We start from the raw sequence: 21776 nt of genomic DNA on the forward strand, positions 1-21776 counted from the left end.
ACCTCTGACATCTTGCTTCTGTCCATATCCGTTAGATCTGTGGCAGAGGCCATTGTCTCTGGTTCTTTTCTTTGTTGTGAATTCCTCATCCTAGTCATTCTGTTGAGGGATGGTTGAACGAATGTACAGATTCCAAAATATCAACCACGACCCAAGCAGGATGCACCCTTGGAGAATATGGAGCAGTCGGAAGCCACCACTAAAAAGACATAGCCAATATGAAACACAAGAGTAAAACTTATAAAATTAAAAAAAAAATTCCAAAAAGGGTTGAGGGGAAAGGGGGATATAATCTCTCAGTGTGGACAAATTAGGGTTTTTTAGGGGCGCCTGGGTGGCTCAGTTGTTAAGCGCCTGCCTTCGGCTCAGGTCATGATTCCAGGGTCCTGGGATCGAGCCCCGCATCGGGCTCCCTGCTCGGCGGGAAGCCTGCTTCTCCCTCTCCCACTCTCCCTGCTTGTGTTCCCTCTCTAGCTGTCTCTCTCTCTGTCAAATAAATAAATAAAATCTTTAAAAAAAAATTAGGGTTTTTCAGTTGTTCCTGGGTGTATTTCAGTCTGTTTGTTAGAGAATATACTACTTCCCAAAATTACAGGGTAAGTATAACTTGTGTGTCTGTATATATATATACAGACACACACGCACATCTACAGGTAATGAATGAATAAATGAATAGGGAAAAAAGGACTACAATGAAGCATATATCTATAAAAAATATAGGTGTGAAAAAGTACAAGTTAAAAGTTACTATGAAATCTAAGTTGGTATATTAAACATCTAGTTGAAATGAGAAAAATGTGAAAAGAAAAAAAAAAACAGAGAAGAAGCTAAGGGAAAGAATAAAAAGAAAAAGAGAGTTGTATCTGAAAAATAAACAAGCCGTGAGGCAAAGCCTGGAGCTCAAAATACTATTTTCCCCTGGTGTTGGGATTTTACAGTCTTATGGGGACCATTGGGTTGTCCTCCTCTTGTTCTTCCAGCCTGTCTTCTTGGGGAGAGTCCTGCAGTGCTGTTTCTCAGGCAACCCTGCTTGGGCAGAGTTGCCCTGCCCCCTCTCCAAGGGTGCTTGGCTCAGTGGAAACTGGTTTTTTGAGCTTTTGTTCTCTGGAGGCTTTCTTTACCTCTTCTAAGAGTCAGAGCAAAAATGGCCGCACCCAAACCTCTGTCCCAGAGTGGAGAAATCAAAGTCTGCGCTCTTCACTAAACCCTCCTGGGACACAGTCTCCATTTCTGTATGCACCACTGAAAACTTCAACCTCCTGTGGTGCGTGCCCACAGTGATTCTCTCAGAGGTCGTCCCAGGTGCCTGGTCATGTTCCTGCCCTTTGTGCTTCTAAAACCGTGAGCGACCGTGCAACCCACATCTCCTGGATCCTATCTGGGTCCTGCTCTAAGGCCCTTTCCAGGCCACTAGTGCTCTGTGATTTTTTTCCTGGTCCCCAGCAGGACGCTTTTGCACTCCAGTGTTATATCACTTTCCGGGAGCCAACTTATGGAAGTTCACTCCCCCTTCTGTTTATCTTCCAATAGCTACCTGAAGATTCATGACTCCACCCTTCCTACCTGGTGACAGGCGGTGTTTTTCTGCTTGTAGAGATCCAGATATATATTCTTACTTCTCAGGCTGATTTTGTGGTGTTCAGGATGGTGTGGTAGATATCCAGCTAAATTCAGGGGACCCGTTGAAATGGGTTCCTCTACTCCTCTGCCATCTTTCCTCTCCAGTGCTCACTTAATATTTTTAATCATTATTTTATGGCTGTCTTATAAATTTGTCATAATTTTCTGTTTTTTTTTTAATTTTCACTTTTAATGGTAAAATGAATACATGGCCTTAATAACCATTTAAACACATAACAAAATTTAATAAAGTTTAGCATTATTTTCCCTTCTCTATCACTCTTATGCTATGTGAGATAATCAGTATAAGTGTGGTGTGCCTATTTCCATACTTATGTTCATATAAGCATATATACAGATAAGACTTTTTAAAAACTTTTTACTTACAAAAATTATACCAAACATATTACTCTGTAACTTTTTTTTTTTAACTTAATTTATCACAAGTAACTCTCCAAGTGAGGAATATAGAATCTAACTATAACTCCCTCTATCAGTCAGGGTTCAACCTGAGAAGCATAACTCATAGGAGATGCATTATTAAGAGATTTATTCTAGGAATTGGCTTATGTGATTACAAAACCTGGCTAAGCAACTCCAGTATCTGTGGAGCAGACAATCAGAATGCAAGATCATGAGCAGGCTCAAACTCATGGGCGTAGTACAAAGCTGTCATCTATAGGCAGGAAGATCATGAGAAGGATGGGACTCCACATACATGGGCTAAAGCTGAGGCAGAATTTCTTCTCCTTTGTGGGGAGACCTCTACCCTGTTTTTTTAAGTGGTAAAAACACCATGAGCTCTATGCTCTTAACACATTTTTAAGTGCATAATATAGCAATATTAATTGTAGGTTCAGTGTTATACAGCAGATCTATAGAACTTATGCATATCTTGCATAAATGGAACTAGAGTCTTGATAGGATTGCTTTGAATTTGTAGATGACCTTCAGCACAATGGATATTTTAACAATATTAAGTCTTCCAGTACAAAAACAAAACAACAACAACAACAACAAAAAGCAACAAAAAACTAGAGACCAATATCCCCGATGAACACACATGAAACAATCTTTGATAAAACAGCAACAAACAGAATTCAGCAGCATAATAAAAGGATCACACACAATGACCAAGTCGGATTTGTCCCTGGGTTGCAATGATGGCTTAACATATGCAAATTAATTAATGTGATATAATTAAATTAAATATAGAAATCACATCATCATATCTATAGATGTAGGAAAAATATTTGACATAATTTATCCTTCTTTCCTGATAAAAAAGACTCACAACAAACTCTGTATAGAAGGAATTTACCTGAACATAATAAAGGCCATATATCCAAAGGCCCATGGCTAACATCATACTCAAGGGGGAAAAACTGAAAGCTTTTCCTCTTAGATCAATGACAAGAAAAGGATGCCCATTTTCACCACTTCTATTCAACATAGTAGTGGAAGTCCCAGCCAGAGAAAATTAGGCAAGAAAAAAATAAAAAGCATCTAAATGGGAGAGGAAGAAGTAAAATTATTTCTGTTTGTAGATGACATTATTTTATATATAGAAAACCTTAAAGACTCCTCAGAAAAAACTTCTATATTTAATAAATGAATTCAGTAGAGTTGATGGGTACAAAACCAACGTACAAAAATCAATTGTGTTTCTATACACTAACAATGAACTATCTGAAAAAGAAATTAAGCAAACAGTCCCAATTATAATCATATCAAAATGGATGTGATTATATTTAGGAATAAACTTAACCAAGGAGGTGAAAGACTTGTACACCAAAAACTATAAAACCTTGCTGAAAGAAATTAAAGAACACATAAATAAATAGACTTAATATTGTTAAAATGTCCATTTTACCCAATGCCAGCAATAGATTTAATGTGATCTTATCAAAACTCCAGTGGTATTTTTTTTTTCTGAAATAGAAATAACAATCCTAAAATTCATGTGGAACCACAAAAGACCCATCATATAGCTAAAGATATTTGAGAGAGGAGAACAAAGTTGGAGGTATCATGTCAAAATATATTACAAAGCTACATTAATTAAAACACTATGGTACTGGCATAAAGACAGGATATAGACCAATGGAATAGGATAGAGAGCCTAGAAATAAACCCACACATATACAGTCAACATATGTTTGACAGTAGTACCAAGAATGCACAATTGGGAAAGGATGGTTTCTTCAATAAATTGTGCTGGGAAAACTGGATATCCACAGGCAAAAGAATGAAATTGAATTCCTATCTTACACCATAAATGAAAATTAACTCAAAATGTATCAAAGACTTAATTGTATGACCCAAAACTGTGAAACTCCTAGAAGAAAACATAGGGAAAGAGCTGCTTGGCATTGATCTTGGCAATGATTTTTTTGGATATGACACCAGAAGCACAGTCAACAAAGCAAAACTACAGCAAAATAAAATTATTTTGCACAGCAAAGGAACAGAATGAAAAGGCAACCTATGGCATCAGAGAAAATATTTGCAAATGATATATATGATAGGAGGTCAATTTCCAAAATATATAAGGAACTCTTACAACTCAATAGCAAAATATCAAATAACTTAATTTTAAAAATGGACAAAGTACTTGAATAGACATTTCTGTTACTTTATTACTTTTTGCTATTTGATTTTTTCTTCCTTTTGAAACTTTTCTTTAAAAAATTTTCTTATTATAATCTCTTATCCTTTGACTCATTATTTCCTTGTCTATGTTTTTGCTTTTGGTTGTGAAATATTTTTCCACTTCACATCATACTTTATTCATCCATTCTTCATTTAACAGCCTCTTAACTCATGTTCTCATTTTTTTGCCCCTGTATACTATGAAATGCATTGTTATAGCTAAATATTTGTTCAAGTTCTCACCATTTATTTATTTGCTTTTCAAGACTTTTGATATATCTTGCCAAAATTACTCCTTCAGAAAAGTTGTACTAATTTGTACATTTAAGAAAGGTCTATGTTTTTTATAACAGTCATGTATTTTTATGTTATAGGCTTTGAAATTTCTGAAAACCAGAAGAGGCAGGCTGCAATGACTGTGAGAAAAGTCCCTAAACAAAAAGGTAAAGCTGCCTTTAACCACTGCCACCCCAGCAGCCCCACTTACTCTCTTTGTGAGACTGGGAAGCCATAAACCATGTGATTGTATATCCCCAGGCTTGTTTCCAGGCTGAAGTTCACTTGGGGTGATGGGGAGTGTCTGGGTTTCCAGGTGTCCCTGATGACAAGTGGCAAATGGTCTTAAAGACATAAGGCTTAGGAGTAAATAGTGTAAGGTATTTATGTCCAAAAATAGTTCTTTGGGTACAAGAAAAAATAGAATTTCTATTTCTTTTCATTTTTACATAAGTAAAAGAGAAAAACTAAACTTTATTCACAATTTAGAGAGAGATAGACAATAATAACATGTAATTTTTATTAATAAGTATATTTGGAATATGTATACAATTTTTATTTCATTTGTTTGGGGACATTTTCAAGGTTAGGAGTCTCAAATCAGAATAGAGAACTTCAAACTGAACCAAGACAGAAGATTCAGATATTTATTCTCTTTCTCTGAACCATAAACTAAAGTACTTAAAAAAGGAAAATAGGGGTGCCTGGTGGCTCAGTCGGTTGTCTGACTCTTGATTTTGGCTCAGGTCGTGAGATCGAGCCCTGATCGATCACTGGGTGTGGAGCTCCACACTGGGTGTGGGGCTTGCTTAAAATTCTCTCTCCCTCTCCCTCTGCCCCTCCCTTCCCACCCCCTCCCCCGTGTGCCCACACTGACACTCTCTCTCTCTCTCTCTCAAAAAAATAAAAAAGGAAAATACCTTAAGAATCGATCTGATTATGAAATGAAGCTTTATTTTCTCATTTTCATGAACTAGACATAATTAAAATGCTTAGTTGAACAAAAGGAAGTAACTACCCTTTGTTTATTCATGAGCCTCTTCAGTACCAGTCATTTTATATAAGTTCTTTAATTTTATCTTTATGGTACTTCTGAAAAGGTAGGCATTTTTAGCCTCATTTTCCAGATGAGGAAACAAGATCTTTGGGGTGAAGTGATTGTGAACTTAACTCATCTTGATTCCAAGTCCACTGTTCTTCCCTCACCATCTCAGGGTTCTGCTGATTCTCTATGCTGGGAAAGAACAGCTTACTTTTTTTGTCCCACCTCAATTATTGACAGCTGCTTCTATTACTGACCACCACTGTCATTTTCCCCAGGCCCTTCCTCTGCTTTCTCAGTAGTCTATTTGGTTCAGAATGAGTCACCATACAAAATGATTAGATTCAAGTTGCCTGAAATTCCAATGGCCACATAAAGCACCCTTAATTATTCCCAAATGAAGCTCCTTTCCACTGAGGAAGCTGTGTGCCTGTGAATATCTGATCTCCAATTAAACAGTGCACCTAGCTGGGACCCCTCTGGCTAGACATGCCTTCCTTTTAACTGCTTTTGTTTCTTGCCCTTGGGAGGCACTCATTGGCTCTTTCTCTCATCATGGAAATGTAATTATCTTCAGATAGGGAATTAAAGGCAATCACACCTAACCTCTCAGGAGTGAAACATGAGAGATAGTGTTAGAAAGCTATCTGGAGTTAATGTCAGTGAAGATATGGTTTGGATGAGTAGGGCAACCCTGTGAGAGACTGTGCTCCTTCCGTAGAGATATAAGCAGAACAGAACCCCAGCCAGTCGGGGAGTCCTCAGGCTATAAAAAAGGCTACTGTCCTAGTGGCTTGCTTGTTTCCTGGAGGCTCTTAATGCTTGAACTTCTCTTACTCTGTTCCCCTCCACTGTCCTCACCACACTGACCTTCATGATGGGATAGGACCCCTTTACCTCAGCTTAGGTTCCCTCAAGCCTATCTGAGGCTGGCTGTTCTTTTTTTTCACTATGAACTCTTAAAGCAAAGGAACATCCACAAAGCAATAAACCAGAAAACAGTCCTGCTCACTCATACCAAGCCTTTGTGTCAGTTTCCTTTTCCACCTGTCTAGTCACAAGGCTATTCCTTTCAGGTCCTCTCTTATTCCCCAGTATCTAAACAATGGTTCACATGAACAGCTTTCCACCTTTAACAATTCTAAAGTTTTCAAAGAAACTCATTTAGTTTCAAACCTCCCAAAATTCCTACAAATCCCCTCCATTATTTCTATTTCTAGTTTTCAAGTCTCTCCTAGTCCAGGACTGTAATGACTGATATATTTTGAGACCCAAGGTAACTACACATGTGGAAACAATTGTCAAACTTAGGAATTCAATAGTGATATTATGTACATGGGAAGAACAAGAAGGGAATTCTTTCAGATATCCACAAAAGCAAGTTTCTTTAACCCTTCCAATGACCACTTCCTGGAAGTTATGGGAGCATTGTTTTTAAGATTTCTCTAATGCAGACGTAATTGGATAGGAAATTATTCTAGTGTTCTCTTCTAACCCCATCTATAATGCCATAGGACCTTATTAACTCAGTCTACTGCTCTGGAGGAGGGGAAGCCTATCTGTAAGATAAGCAAAGAGGACAAAGCCTAGCTCCAAGGAAGGCCTTTCTACTTTATGTTTATCTTTTACACTGTCTTAGTTTTAAGAATTGATGTATAACTTATTGGAATTTGAATACTAATTCCTAGTCTATCAACCTATTTCAGTCTGTCATCATGGAGCTCCCTAGGGCCATGAGCAAAGCCCCAACTCCAGAGGCTATAGGACTATCTCAAAATCAAATAAATATCCTAAAGTAACTAAAATAATCTTGAAAAAGAAGAGTAAAGTTGGGGTACTCAGTCTATCCTGATTTTAACACAAATTATATAGCTACAATAACCAAGATAGTGTGGTATTGGCAGAAGGATAGACATATTGTATTAGTGGAAGAGAATAGAGAAGCCAGAAATAGACCTACACAAATATGCCCAAGTAATTTTTGATAAAGATGCAAAAGAAATTTAGTGGAGGAAGGGTAGTCTTTTCAACAAATGCCGCTTCAGCCATAGACCAAAAATAAACTTCAACCTAAACTCATACCTTACAAAAATGAACTCAGAATGGATAATGGACTTAAATTTAAAGCTACAAAACTTTTTTTAAAAAGGAGAAAATCTTCAGCATCTAGAGCTAGGCAAAGAAGTTCTTAGACTTGATACCAAAAGCTTGAACCATGAAATGAAAAATTGATACAATGGACCTCATCAAAATAGACATTTTTGCTCTATGAAAGACCATATGAAGAGGATGAAAAGACAAGTTACTGGCTAGGAAAAATATTTGCAAACCATATATCTGGAAAAACACTAGTATCTAGAATATATAAAGAACTCTCAAAACTCAGCAGTAAAAAAAAAAAAAATACATACTCCAATTACAAAATGGGCAAAAGATGGATATTTTACTGAAGAGGATTATATAGATGACAGTTAAACACATGAAAAAATGTTCAACATTATTAATCATTGGAGAAATACAAATGAAAACCACAATGAGATATCACTACACACCTATTAAAAAGGCTAAAATAAAAAATAGTGACAACACCGAATGCTGGCAAGGGTGTAGAGGAACTGAATCATTTATACCTTGCTGGTGAGAATACTAAATGGTACAGCCACTCTGGAAAATAGTATGGTGGTTTCTTAGACACAAAACATACTACTACCATATACCCAGCAATTATACTCCTGGGCAGTTGTCCCAGAGAAATGAAAACTTTCACCAAAAAAACCCTCTATATGTTAACTAACTTGAATTTAAATAAAATATTGGAGAAAAAAAAAAAACTCTAAACAAATGTTTATAGCAGCTTTGTTCATGATAGCCCAAACTGGAACCATCCCAGATGTCTTTCAATGGGTGAGTAATTATGGTATACCCATACCATGGAATATTACTCATGAATAAAAAGGAGCCAACTATTGGTATATGGAACAACTTGGGTGAATCTCCAAGGAATTATGCTGCATGAGAAAAGCCAATCTCCAAAAGTTATATATGGTATGACTCCATTTATATAACATTCTTGGAATATTATCATTTAGTAATGGTGAACAGATTAGTAGTTGCCAATGGTTAAGGGGGGGTGAGATCAGGAGAGAAGTAAGTGTGGTTATGGAAGAGTAACTAGAGATTTTGTGATATAGAAATGTCCTATCTCTTCTCTGTGTCTTGTAACAATGTTAATATCCTGGTTGTAATTTTGTACTACATTTTTGCAAAATGTTATCATTGAAGAAACTGAGTAAAGACTACAAAGTATATCTCTGTATTGTTTCTTACAACTGCATGTAAACCTATAATACTCTCAAAATAAAAAGCTTAATTGAGAAATCAAAATGAACACTTCCCAAACTTTCTCCCTAATATTTTCATATCATTTGTTGGCACCCAGTACGCTCATCTTTCTGACACTTACCACCTTTGAAAATTGCCTGTTAAAGGACATCATCAAAATGGCAGAATAATTTTCTACTGTCTTCCCCCTAAAAAAACACTGATTTTGACAGTCACCCACAGATGAGTGTGCTTTTGTGAAAGTTCAAAAGTCCAGCAGAAAAGTTCCAGACTACCCATGGAGAAGAAAACAAACAAACAAACAAACATGATTAGATGCATAGAAAAAAGAGGCAAGTCAATAAAGACTAGAGGAAGTGAGTACTTTTTCAAATGCAAAGACAGCAACTCAAGACTACAAGGAACATGAAAAATTGAGGAAACATGCATCATCAAAGGAACACAATTTTTTAGAAACTGACCCCCAAAGATATGGAGATATACAATTTTTTCCAGTAAACATTTCAAAAATAGTTTTTTAAAGGAAGCTCATTGTGCTACAAGAAAGCATAGAGAGACAATTCAACAAAATCAGGAAAACAATATACAAAACAAGAAATTTAACAGAGAGTAAATATCATAAGAACCAAATGGAAATTATAGAGCTGAAGAATACAATGAATGAAATGAAAAAAAAAAGATGCAATGGAGAACATCAACAACAGATTTGAACAAGCAGAAGAAAGAATTTGTGAGGCCAAAGACAGGTCTTTTGAAATTGTCCAGAGTAAAACAAAGAAAAAATAATTTTAAAAAAGTGAAGAAAGCCTATGGGAGTTAATGGGATAAAATTAAGAGAAGCAATCTATAAAATATTGCAGTCCCAAAAGAAGAAAAGAGGGAGAAAGGGGAGGAAAGATTATTTAAAGAAATAACAGGGATGCCTGGGTGGCTCAGTCATTAAGCGTCTGACTTCGGCTCAGATCATGATCCCAGGGTTCTGGGATGGAGCCCCGCATCAAGCTTCCTGCTCAGTGGGGAGCCTCCTGCTTCTCTTTCTCCCACTCCCCCTGCTTGTGTTCCCTCTCTCGCTGTGTCTCTCTATGTCAAATAAATGAATAAAATCTTAAAAAAAATAACAGCTGAGAAATTTCCAATTCTGGATAGGTATTTGAATTTTCAGCTTCTTGAAGTTCATTGGCTTCCAAACAATTTTAACACAAATGATCTTCAAGATGCATTATAAAACTCTCCAAAATCAAAGTCAAAGAGAAAAGATTAAAAGCAGCAAGAGAAAAAAATCCTCATATACAAGGAAACCCACATAAGACTATTCAAAGATTTCTCAGCAGGAACCTAGCAGACCAGGAGAGAGTGGGATGTTCTTCTTTCAAAGTTCTGAAAGAAGAAAACTGTCAACCAAGAATACTATACCCAGGAAGGTTTAGAAATGAAGGAGAAAGACTTTCCCAGAAAGAGGGATAGAATGAGAGAGAGAGAAAGAGTTTTATGTATCCAAAGTTAATTTTTTATCAGTATAAAATGGACTATTGTAACTATAAGGTGTTTTATGTAAACCTCATTGTAACAACAAAGCAAGCACTTACAGTAGATACACACACAAAAAAGAGGTGAATCAAAGCATACCTGTTAGGAAAACCATCGATTCATAAAGGAAGAGGAAGAAAAGAACAAAATAACTATAAAACAGAAAATAATAAGATGACAATAGTAAGTCTTTACCTATCAATAATTATTATTTTTTTCTACAGTTTATTTTTATTTAAATTCAAGTTAGTTAGCATGTAGTGTAGTACTGGTTTCAGGAGTAAAATTTAGTGAGTCATCACTTACATATAACACCCAGTGCTCATCCCAACAAGGGCCTTCCTTTAATTCCCATCACCCATTTAGCCCATCCACCCACCCACCTCCCCTCCAGCATGTAAATAGATTCAATTCTCTTGTCAACGTGCATAGAATGGCTGAATGGATAAAAATACAAGACACAACTATACATTGCCTACAAAGGACTAGTTAATCTTTAAGGATACACATAGCCTCAAAGTTAAGGGATGGAAAAAGATATTCCATACAAGTGGAAGCCAAAAAGAGAGCAAGGGTATTTATGTGATACTTACATCAGATAAATAGACTACAAGTCAAAAACTGTCACAAGAGACAAAGAAGGTCATTATATAATGATAAAGGGTCAATTCATCAAGATATAATATGTACCCAGAACATAATATATTTTTATTTTAAATATATATGTACCCAATATGGAGCACCTAAATATATTAAGCAAATGCTAACATATCTGAAGGAAGAAATAGAAATATGATAATAGCAACAATTGATAGATCACCTAGACAAAAAATGATTAAGAAAACATTGGACTGGAAATATATTTAGACCAAAAGGAACTAAAAGACATATAAGGAACATGCCATCCAATAGCAGCAGCTATTTTCTCAAGTACAAATGGAACATGCTCTAGGGTAGTATGTGTTAGGTCACAAAACAAGTCTTACAAATTTAAGAAGACTGAAATCTTATCAAGTATCATTCAACCACAATGGTGTGAAACTAGAAATTGACAACAGGAGGAAAACTGTAAAGTTCACAAATATGTGGAAATTAAACAACACACTCCTGAACAACCAATGAGGTAAAGAAGAAATCGAAAGGAAAATAAAAAAATATCTTGAGATAAATGTAAGTGAAAACACAACATACCAAGTTATTAGATGTAGCAAAATCAGTTCTAGGAGGGAAGTTTATAGCCATAATGCCTACACAAAGAAAAAAACAATCAAATAAGCAACCTAACTTTACACTTCAAGGAACAAGCAAAAGAAGAAAATTTAAGCCCAATGTTGGCAGGAAAAAAGAAATAACAAATATCAGAGGAGAAATAGAGACCAGAAAAACAATAGAAAAGATCAATTAAATTAAGAGCTGGTTTTTGAAAAGATAAAATTGACAAACTTAGCTAGACTAAGAAAGAGGGAGAAGACTTAAATAAAATCAGAAATTAAACAGGAGATGTTACATATGATGCCACAGAAATAGAATCATGAGAGTGATTCTGTGAACAAGTATATACTAACAAATTGGATGACCTAGAAGAAATGAATAATTTCCAAAAAAAATCCAATATATCAAGATTGAATTATGAAAAAAGAACATACCAAAAATGAGTAAAAAGATTGAATTAGTAAGCAGAAACCTCCCAACAAAGAAAAGCCCAAGAATAAATGGTTTCACTGGTGAATTGTACTGAGAATTTAAAGACTGTCAATCCTTCTCAAACTCTTCAAAAAAATTGAAGAGAAAGGAGTACTCCCAAACTCATTTTATGAGATGAGCATTACACTGATACCAAATCCAGATAAGGACACTTTAGGAAAAGAAAACCACAGGACAATATTCCTGATGCAAAATTTCTTAACAAAATACTAGCTAACCAAATAAAAACACATTAAAAGGATCATACAACATCATCAAGTGGGATTCATTACTGAGATGCAAGGATGGGTTAACATATGCAACTCAAAAAATTGTAATACACCACATTAATAGAAAGATAAAAATCATATAATCGTCTCAATAGATCCTGAAAAAGCATATCCTTTCATGATAAGAACTCTCATCAAATTAGGTATAGAAGGAACTATCTCAATATAATAAAGGCAATATATGGCAAATCCACAACTAACATCATATTTAATGGTGAAAGTTTGAAAGCTATTTTTCTAATATAAGAACACAGTGGTGCCCAATCTCACCACTCCTATGCAACACAGTACTAGAAGTCTTAAGCAGAGAGCAATCAGGTAAGAAAAAGAAGGAAATTGTATCCAAATCAGAAAGGAGGAAGTAAAATTGATTCTGTTTGACTATGACAACATTTATGTATTTAAGAGCATCTACAAAACACCCACAACTAACATCATGCTCAGTGATGAGAGACTGATGCTTTTCCCCCTAAGATCAGGAAAAGGCAAAGATGTCCAGTCTCATCACCTCCATTCAACATTGTTCTGGAGGTTCTGGCCAAGGCAGTTAGGCAAGAAGCAGAAACAAAAGGCATTCAGTTTGGAAAGGAAGAGGTAAAATGTGCCTCTGTCTGCAGATAATGCAATCTTACATATAGAAAACTCTACAGTATACACACACACACACATACACACACACACACACACACACACACACCACTATTGGAGTTAATAAATGAATTCAGCAAAGTTGCAGGAATTAAGAAATTAAGAAAATCCATTTATAATGTTAACAAAATATTTAGGAATGAATTTAATAAAACAAGTATAAAATTTATTCTCTGCACACTACAAGACATTGTTGAAATATATTTGAAAAGCTCTACATAGCAAAACATCCCATGTTCATGAATTATAAGACTTAATTTTGCTAAAATGGCAATATTCCCCAAATTGATCTATAGATTCAAAATAATCCCTCAATCACAGTCAACTTCTTTGTAGAAACTGACCAGCTGATTATTTTTAGTTTATTTTTTATTTAGTATTGTTGATATACAATGTTACATTAGTTTCAGGTGTACAACATAGTGATTCAATTTCTCTATATATTATGTTGTGCTCACCACAAGTGTAGCTGCCACCTGTCACCATACAATTCTATTATAATATATTTTACTGTATTCCTTATTCTGTGCCATGACTTATTCATTCCACATCTGGAAGCCTGTATCTCCTACTTCCCTTTATGCATTTTGCCTACCCCCCTTTCCCTTGGCAACTGTCATTTCTCTGTATTCATAGGTCTGATTCTACTTTTTGTTTGTTTATTCATTTGATTTGTTTTTAGATTCCACGTAAGAGTAAAATCATATGGTATTTGTCTTTCCCAGTCTGACTTAATTCACTTAGCATAATACCCTCTAGGTTCGCCTATGTTGTTGCAAATGGCAAGATCTCATCCCTTTTTATAGTGTAATATTCCATTATACACACACACACACACACACACAAACACCTTATATACATCTTCCTTATCCATTCTTCTGCTGATGGACATTTAGGTTGCTTCCAAATCTTGGCTATTGTAAATAGTGTTGCAATAAACATAGGGATGTATGCCTATCTTTTTGAATTAGTGTTTTTGTTTTTTGTTTGATATCCAATTATTGGGTAATATAATATTTCTATTTTGAATTTTTTGAGGACATTCCATACAGTTTTCCACAGTCACTGTATCAATTTACATTTGTACCAACAGGGCACGAGGATTCTCCATGTCCTCGCCAACACTTGTTATTTTTTGTCTTTTTTCTTTTAGCCATTCTGACAGCTGTAAGGTGATATCTCATAGTGGTTTTTATCTGCATTTCCTTGATGATTAGTGATGTCGAGCATCTCTTCATGTGTCTGTTGGCCATCTGGCCACAATGTCTAAAACAATATTGAAAAGGAAGAACAAAGCAGGAGGACTCACTTCCTGATTTCAAAGTGTGGTCCTCAGACCAACAGCATCAGTAACATGTGAGAATGCATTAGAAACATAAATTATCAGGCCCTTCCCCAGACCTACAACAGGTGATTCTGATACAGGCTCAAGTTTGAGAATCATAACTAGCCTAGACTGCAAATGAGATTAACTATACAGATGAATTTAATTTGCTTTTTCAACCTCCCCATTCTCTGGATACTTCTTTCTTTCTTTATACATAGAAGATAAAAAGAAAGACAAAACATATTGATGGAGGGGATATATAAAACCCTATTTCCTAATTAGAAGGAAATTCCTTTCCACTTTCCACTTTGGATTTATCTGTTCTGACCAGTAATTTTGAATGTGACCTTTGGCTGGTCTAACTTGATTTGCACTTGATACTTATTTGTCTAATGGCTTGTTGCTACTGGTAAAATCTTCAGCACACAAAACCAAACATTTAGAATACAGTATGAATAAACATTTTGAACAGAGATTACATTTCATTATGCCTGGCATGGTGTGCTTTATAGCTCTGATTTTAGTTTGAAGACTCAGGGAAGGCAAATAGGTTTCAGAAAATAAAGAAAGAAAGGGCAGGGGAGGGGAGAATATATTCCCCATCTGGCAGATTAAGACAAGAGAGCTAAATGAGTCAGAAGTTTTATAGCAAGGAGAACAGAGGAATATAGTGCTCAAGCAGAATTAAGCTATGGAGCCCTCACTGGGGAAGAAGGGGGCTAGGGAACAACAGGGCTGGCTGAAGGCCTGGACAGGAGAGACCAGGGATTGGAGGGGACTCTGTGGGAGAAGCCCAGAGGGCAAATCAGGACTAGGGTCTCACACCTAAGGACCAGTGGCATGGACTACTAAAGGGCTGGAGTTGGCAGTCACGGAAAAAAGAAAAAAGAAAAAGAAAGGATTTTGTATGTAGAAAATCCTAAAGACTCTATCAAAAAACTGTTAGATTTAATCAATGAATTCAGTAAGGTTTTAGGATGCAAAATCAACATACAAAACTCAGTAGCATCTATACACCAACAATGAATTATTCAAAAAACAAAATAAAACAATCCATTTATAATAGTATCAAAAATGATAAAATACTTAGGAATAAATCTACCCAAGGAGGTGAAAGATGTGTTCACTGAAAACTCTAAGACATTTATGAAAAAAATTAACAAAAATAGAAGATATCCTGTGCCTGTAGATTGGAAGAATTAATATTGTTAAAATGTCTGTACTACCCAAAACCATTCTATAGGTTCTGTGCATTTCCTATCAAGATTCAAATGACATTTTTTACAGAAATAAGAAAAACAATTCTGAAATTTGTATGGAACCATAAAAGACTGTGAATAGCCAAAGCAATCTTGAGAAAGAACAAAGCTGGAACCATCACACTTTCTGACTTCAAGCTATATTACAGGGGCACCTAGGTGGCTCAGTCAGTTAACCGTCTGCCTTCAGCTCAGGTCATGATCTCAGGGTCCTGGGATTGAGCCCCGCATCAGGCTCTCTGCTCAGCAGGGAGTCTGCTTCTCCCTCTCCCTCTGCAGCTCCCCCTGCTTGTGCTCTCTCGCACTCTCTGTCAAGTAAATAAATAAAATCTTAAAAAAAAGCTATATTACAAAACTGTGGTAACCAAACAGTTTAGCACTGAGAAAAATACAGATACACAGACCAAAAGAAAGGAATTTAGATCCCAGAAATGAATCCATGCATATACAATCAAGTAAAATTTGACAAGGGAGCCAAGAATATTCAATAAAGAAGGACAGTCTCTTCAATAAGTGGTTCTGGGAAAATTAGATATTCACATGCAAAAGGAAGAACTAGACCCCTATGTTACACCACTCATAAAAATTAATGTAAAATGGCTTAAAGACTTAAATATAAAGCCTGGAATCATCAATTACTATAAGACAACATGGGAGAAAGATCTTGACATTGGTTTTGGCAATGAATTATTGGACATGACACATAAAGCACAAGTAACAAAAGAAAAACAAGTGAGATCACATCAAAATTAAAGGTTCTGCACGGCAAAAATCAACAAAATAAAAAAGCAACCTATGGAATGGGAAAAATATTTGCAAACTACATAGTATGTGATAAGGGGTTAATATCCAAAATATTAAAGGAACTCATACTACTCAATAGCAAAAACCCACAAATAACCCAATTAAAAAAGAGGCAAAGGACCTGAATGGATACTTTTCCAAAGAAAATATTCAAATGGCTAATAAGTACATGAAAAGGTGCCCAGCATCACACTAATCATCAGGAAATTTAAATAACTACAATGAGATATCATGTCACACCTGTTAGAATGGCTTTCAAAAGACAAGCAATAATAAGGACTAAAAAGGATATGGAGAGAAAGGAACCACTGTATACTGTGAGAATGTAAGTTGTACAGCCAGTATGGACAATAGTATGGGGGGTTTGTCAAAAAATTTAAAAATATCTTGATGAAGTCCCAAAAGTTCATTTTTGCTTTTGTTTCACTAGCTTTTGGAGATGTATCTTGAAAGAAGTTGCTGTGGCCGATGTCAAAGAGGTTACTGCCTATGTTCTCCTCTAAGATTTTGATGGATTCCTGTCTCACATTGAGGTTTTTCATCCATTTGGAGTTTATCTTTGTGTATGGTGTTAGAGAATGGTCGAGTTTCATTCTTCTGCATGTGGCTGTCCAATTTTCCCAGCACCATTTATTGAAGAGACTGTATTTTTTCCATTGCATAATTTTTCCTGCTTTGTCGAAGATCATTTGACCATAGAGTTGAGGGTCCATATCTGGACTCTCTTTTCTGTTCCATTGGTCTATATGTCTGTTTTTGTGCCAGTACCATGCTGTCTTGGTGATCACTGCTTCGTAATATAGCTTGAAATCGGGCAACGTGATGCCCCCAGCTTTGTTTTTCTTTTTCAACATTTCCTTGGCAATTCAGGGTCTTCTCTGATTCCATACAAATTTTAGGATTGTTTGTTCCAGCACTTTGAAAAATGTCGTTGGAATTTTGATGGGATGGCATTGGAGGTATAGATTGCTCTGGGTAGCATAGACATTTTAACAATGTTTATTCTTCCAATCTATGAGCATGGAATATTTTTCCATCTTTTTGTGTCTTCTTCAATTTCTTTCATGAGTGTTCTGTAGTTCCTAGAGTAGAGATCCTTTACCTTTTTGGTTAGATTTATTCCGAGGTATGGTTTTTGGTGCTATTGTAAATGGAATCATTTCTCTAACATAAAAAGCTTCTGCACAGCAAAGGAAACAGTCAACAAAACAAAGAGACAACCCACAGAATGAGAGAAGATATTTGCAAATGACACTACAGATAAAGGGCTGGTATCCAAGATCTATAAAAAACTTCTCAAACTCACACCCAAAAAAACAATATTCAAGTCAAAAAATGGGCAGAAGACACGAACAGACACTTCTCCAAAGAAGACATACAAATGGCTAACATTCATAACAAAGTATGAACTTTGGGGACTTAATCATTATAAAAACCTCTTTCCCAGCAAAGGAAAGGGTCAACAAAACAAAGAGGCACCCCACAGAAAGGGAAAAGATATTTTGTAAATGACACTATAGTCAAAGGCCTGATATTCAAGATCTACAAAGAACTTCTCAAACTAAATACCCAAAAACAAATGATCAGAGGGGTGGCGGAGCAAGATGGCGGAGGAGTAGGAGACCTGGATTTTGTCTCCTCTCAGGAATTCAGCTGGATAGGGATCAAACCATTCTGAACACCTACAAACTCAACAGGAGATCGAAGAAAAGAAGAGCAACAACTCTCTCATCAGAAAAGCGACCACTTTCTGGAAGGTAGGACGTGCGGAGAAGTGAATCCGAGGCGATATTCGGGAGGATAGACGGCGGGGGAGGGGCCTCTGGCGGCTGCTTCTGGCAAGTGATAGAACCACGGAGCACAAAATCGGAACTTTTAAAAGTCTGCTCCGCTGAGGGACGTCACTCTGGTGGCTAAGCGGGGGGTGGAACCCTCCGGGACAGTGTGGTCTCAGGACCCACGGGTCACAGAAAGACCGGGGGTGCCTGAGTGTGGCAGAGCTCCCAGGTATCGGAGCAGGGAAGCCAGCTGCAGAGGCGGAGCCCAGGCGCGGGCTCTCAGCTCGGGGTTGCCATAAACCGAGATCCGCAGCACAGTCGGGCCACTGCTCCTCCAGCAGGGACCCAACAAGCGGCAGATCCAGGGAGACTCACCTTCCTCCCCCAGGAGGAGCCGCACAGGAGTGCGCCGCAGGGATCTGCTGGGTTTGGAGACTCCACCCGGGGTCGGGTGCCAGAGATAGAAACGCGCGGTCACAGGCCAGGTGAGCACGGAGTGCGGCTGCAGACCGGGGAGACGGGAGTGACTGACGGCTTTTCTCTGGGGGCTCACTGAGAAGCGGGGCCCCGAGTTCTCGGCTCCTCCGCGGCGGAGATTGGGAGGCCGCCATTTTCACTCTCCGCCTCCAAAGCTGTATGGAAAGCTCGCAGGGAACAAAAGCCCCAGAGAGCAAACCCGAGTAGATTACTTAGCTGGGAGGGGGCAAGGGCGGGGCAATTCTGCCTCCGGCAAAGACATTTGGAAACCACGGCAACAGGCCCCTCCCCGGAAGATCAGCGAGAACAGCCAGCCAAGATCAAGTTTACCCATCAATGAGAACGGCAGAACTCCAGCTCTAGGGGACTACTGCACATAGAATTCATGGCTTTTTTACCATGATTCTGTAGTCTTTCAAAGTTAATTTTTTTTTAACTGTCTTTTTTTCTTTTTGAATTTTTCTTTTTCCATTTACAAACCAACATCTTATCAATCACTTTTTTTAAAAAAAATTTTTTTTATTTTTCATTTTTAGAGTCATATTCTATCCCTTCATAGTAGTTACCCATATTTTTGGCTTATATATATAAGTTGTTCTCTCTTTAAAATTTTGAGATAGTTTCTTCTAACAGATCAAAATATACCCTAAATCTCTAGTATATGGTATTTTCTATTCCCCTGCCTGATCACATACTCTCCCTTTTTTTTTCTTTTTTTAAATCCTCTTCTTTCTTTTTTCAAACAACTTCTTATCAATTCCTTTTATAAAATTTTTTATAATTTCCATCTTTACAGTCATATTCCATCCCTTCATCAGATCAACCCCTATTTTTGTACATATATAAGTTTTTCTTTCTTTAAAATTTTGGGAGGCACTTTCTTGTAAAAGACCAAAATACACCCCAAATCTAGTGTGTGGCACTGATCTATATACCAGCCTGATCATATTTGATCACATTCTGGTTTTTTTGTTGTTGTTGTTTTGTTTTGTTTGTTTTTGTTTTTATCTTTTTCTTTTTTTTCTTTTGCTTTTTTCTCTCTTTCCCTTTCTTTTCCCACTGCTTCAAGTCTTTTCTGATTTGTTTAGAGTATATTTTCTGGGGACGTTGTTACTCTGCTAGCATTTTGTTCTCTCATTAATCTATTCTCCTCTGCACAAAATGACAAGACGGAAAAAATCACCTCAACAAAAAGAACAAGAGGTAGTACCGACTGCCAGGGACCTACTCAATACGGACATTAGTACGATCTCAGATCTAGAGTTCAGAATCATCACTTTAAAGATACTAGCTGGGCTTGAAAAAAATATGGAAGTTATTAGAGAAACCCTTTCTGGAGAAGTAAAAGAACTAAAATCCAACCAAGTAGAAATCAAAAAGGCTATTAATGAGGTGCAATCAAAAATGGGGGCGCTAACTGCTAGAATAAATGAGCAGAAGAGAGAATCAGTAATATAGAAGATGAAATGATGGAAAATAAAGAAGCTGAGAAAAAGAGAGATAAACAACTACTGGATCATGAGGGCAGAATTCGAGAGATAAGCGATACCATAAGATGAAACAACATTAGAATAATTGGGATCCCAGAAGAAGAAGAAAGAGAGAGAGGGGCAGAAGGTATAATGGAGCAAATTATAGCAGAGAACTTCCCTAATTTGGGGAAGGAAACAGGCATGAAAATCCAGGAAGCACAGAGAACCCCTCTCAAAATCAATAAAAATAGGTCAACACCCCGACATCTAATAGTAAAACTTACGAGTCTCATAGACAAAGAGAAAATCCTGAAAGCAGCTCGGGAGAAGAGATATGTAACCTACAAGGGTAGAAACATTAGATTGGCAACAGACCTATCCACAGAGACCTGGCAGGCCAGAAAGGACTGGCAGGATATATTCAGAGCACTAAATGAGAAAAATATGCAGCCAAGAATACTCTATCCAGCTAGGCTGTCATTGAAAATTGAAGGAGAGATAAAAAGCTTCCAGGACAAACAAAAACTAAATGAATTTGCAAACACAAAACCAGCCCTACAGGAAATCTTGAAAGGGGTCCTCTAAGCAAAGAGAGAGCCTAAAAGCAACACAGACCAGAAAGGAACACAGACAATATACGGTAACAGTCACCTTACAGGCAATACAATGGCACTAAATTCCTATCTTTCAATAGTTACCCTGAATGTAAATGGGCTCAATGCCCCAATCAAAAGACACAGGCTATCAGACTGGATTAAAAAACAAGACCCATCGATATGCTGTCTGCAAGAGACTCATTTTCGACCCAAAGACAGCCCCAGATTGAAAGTGAGGGGGTGGAAAACCATTTACCATGCTAATGGACACCAAAAAAAAGCTGGGGTGGCAATCCTTATATCAGACAAATTAGATTTTCAACCAAAGACTGTAATAAGAGATGAGGAAGGATACTATATCATACTTAAAGGATCTATCCAACAAGAAGATCTAACAATTGTAAATATCTATGCCCCTAACATGGGAGCAGCCAATTATATAAGCCAATTAATAACAAAAGCAAAGAAACACATCGACAACAATACAATAATAGTGGGGGACTTTAACACCCCCCTCACTGAAATGGACAGATCATCTAAGCAAAAGATCAACAAGGAAATAAAGACTTTAAATGACACACTGGACCAAATGGACTTTACAGACATTCAGAACATTCCACCCCAAAGCAACGGAATACACATTCTTCTGTAGTGCCCATGGAACATTCTCCAGAATAGATCACATCCTAGGTCATAAATCAGGTCTCAACCGGTACCAAAAGATTGGGATCATTCCCTGCCTATTTTCAGACCACAATGCTTTGAAACTAGAGCTCAATCACAAGACAAAAGTGAGAAAGAACTCAAATACATGGAGACTAAAGAGCATCCTACTGAGGAACGAATGGGTCAACCAGGAAATTAAAGAAGAATTAAAAAAATACATGGAAACCAATGAAAATGAAAACACAACTATTCAAAATCTTTGGGATGCAGCAAAGGCAGTCCTAAGAGGAAAGTATATAGCAATACAAGCCTTTCTC

The 21776-nt window shown here is 36.9% G+C and overlaps 1 protein-coding gene across 3 annotated transcripts in view; it reads left to right on the plus strand.

The window, feature by feature from the left end:
- Positions 1 to 21776, plus strand: part of ARHGEF9 (Cdc42 guanine nucleotide exchange factor 9) — a 185906-nt gene that overhangs the window by 154675 nt on the left and 9455 nt on the right. For 2 of the 3 annotated variants that reach the window (XM_021678640.1, XM_044911661.1), the window contains one exon: positions 4647 to 4715. In XM_021678640.1, the coding sequence (XP_021534315.1) occupies positions 4647 to 4715 (69 nt within the window). Of the gene's footprint in view, positions 1 to 4646; positions 5295 to 15861; positions 15877 to 21776 lie in introns of those variants that run through there. The other variant, XR_002479737.1, reaches the window with a different exon arrangement.

The sequence above is a fragment of the Neomonachus schauinslandi genome, chromosome X (assembly GCF_002201575.2).
Source record: "Neomonachus schauinslandi chromosome X, ASM220157v2, whole genome shotgun sequence".
Lineage (NCBI taxonomy): Eukaryota > Metazoa > Chordata > Mammalia > Carnivora > Phocidae > Neomonachus > Neomonachus schauinslandi.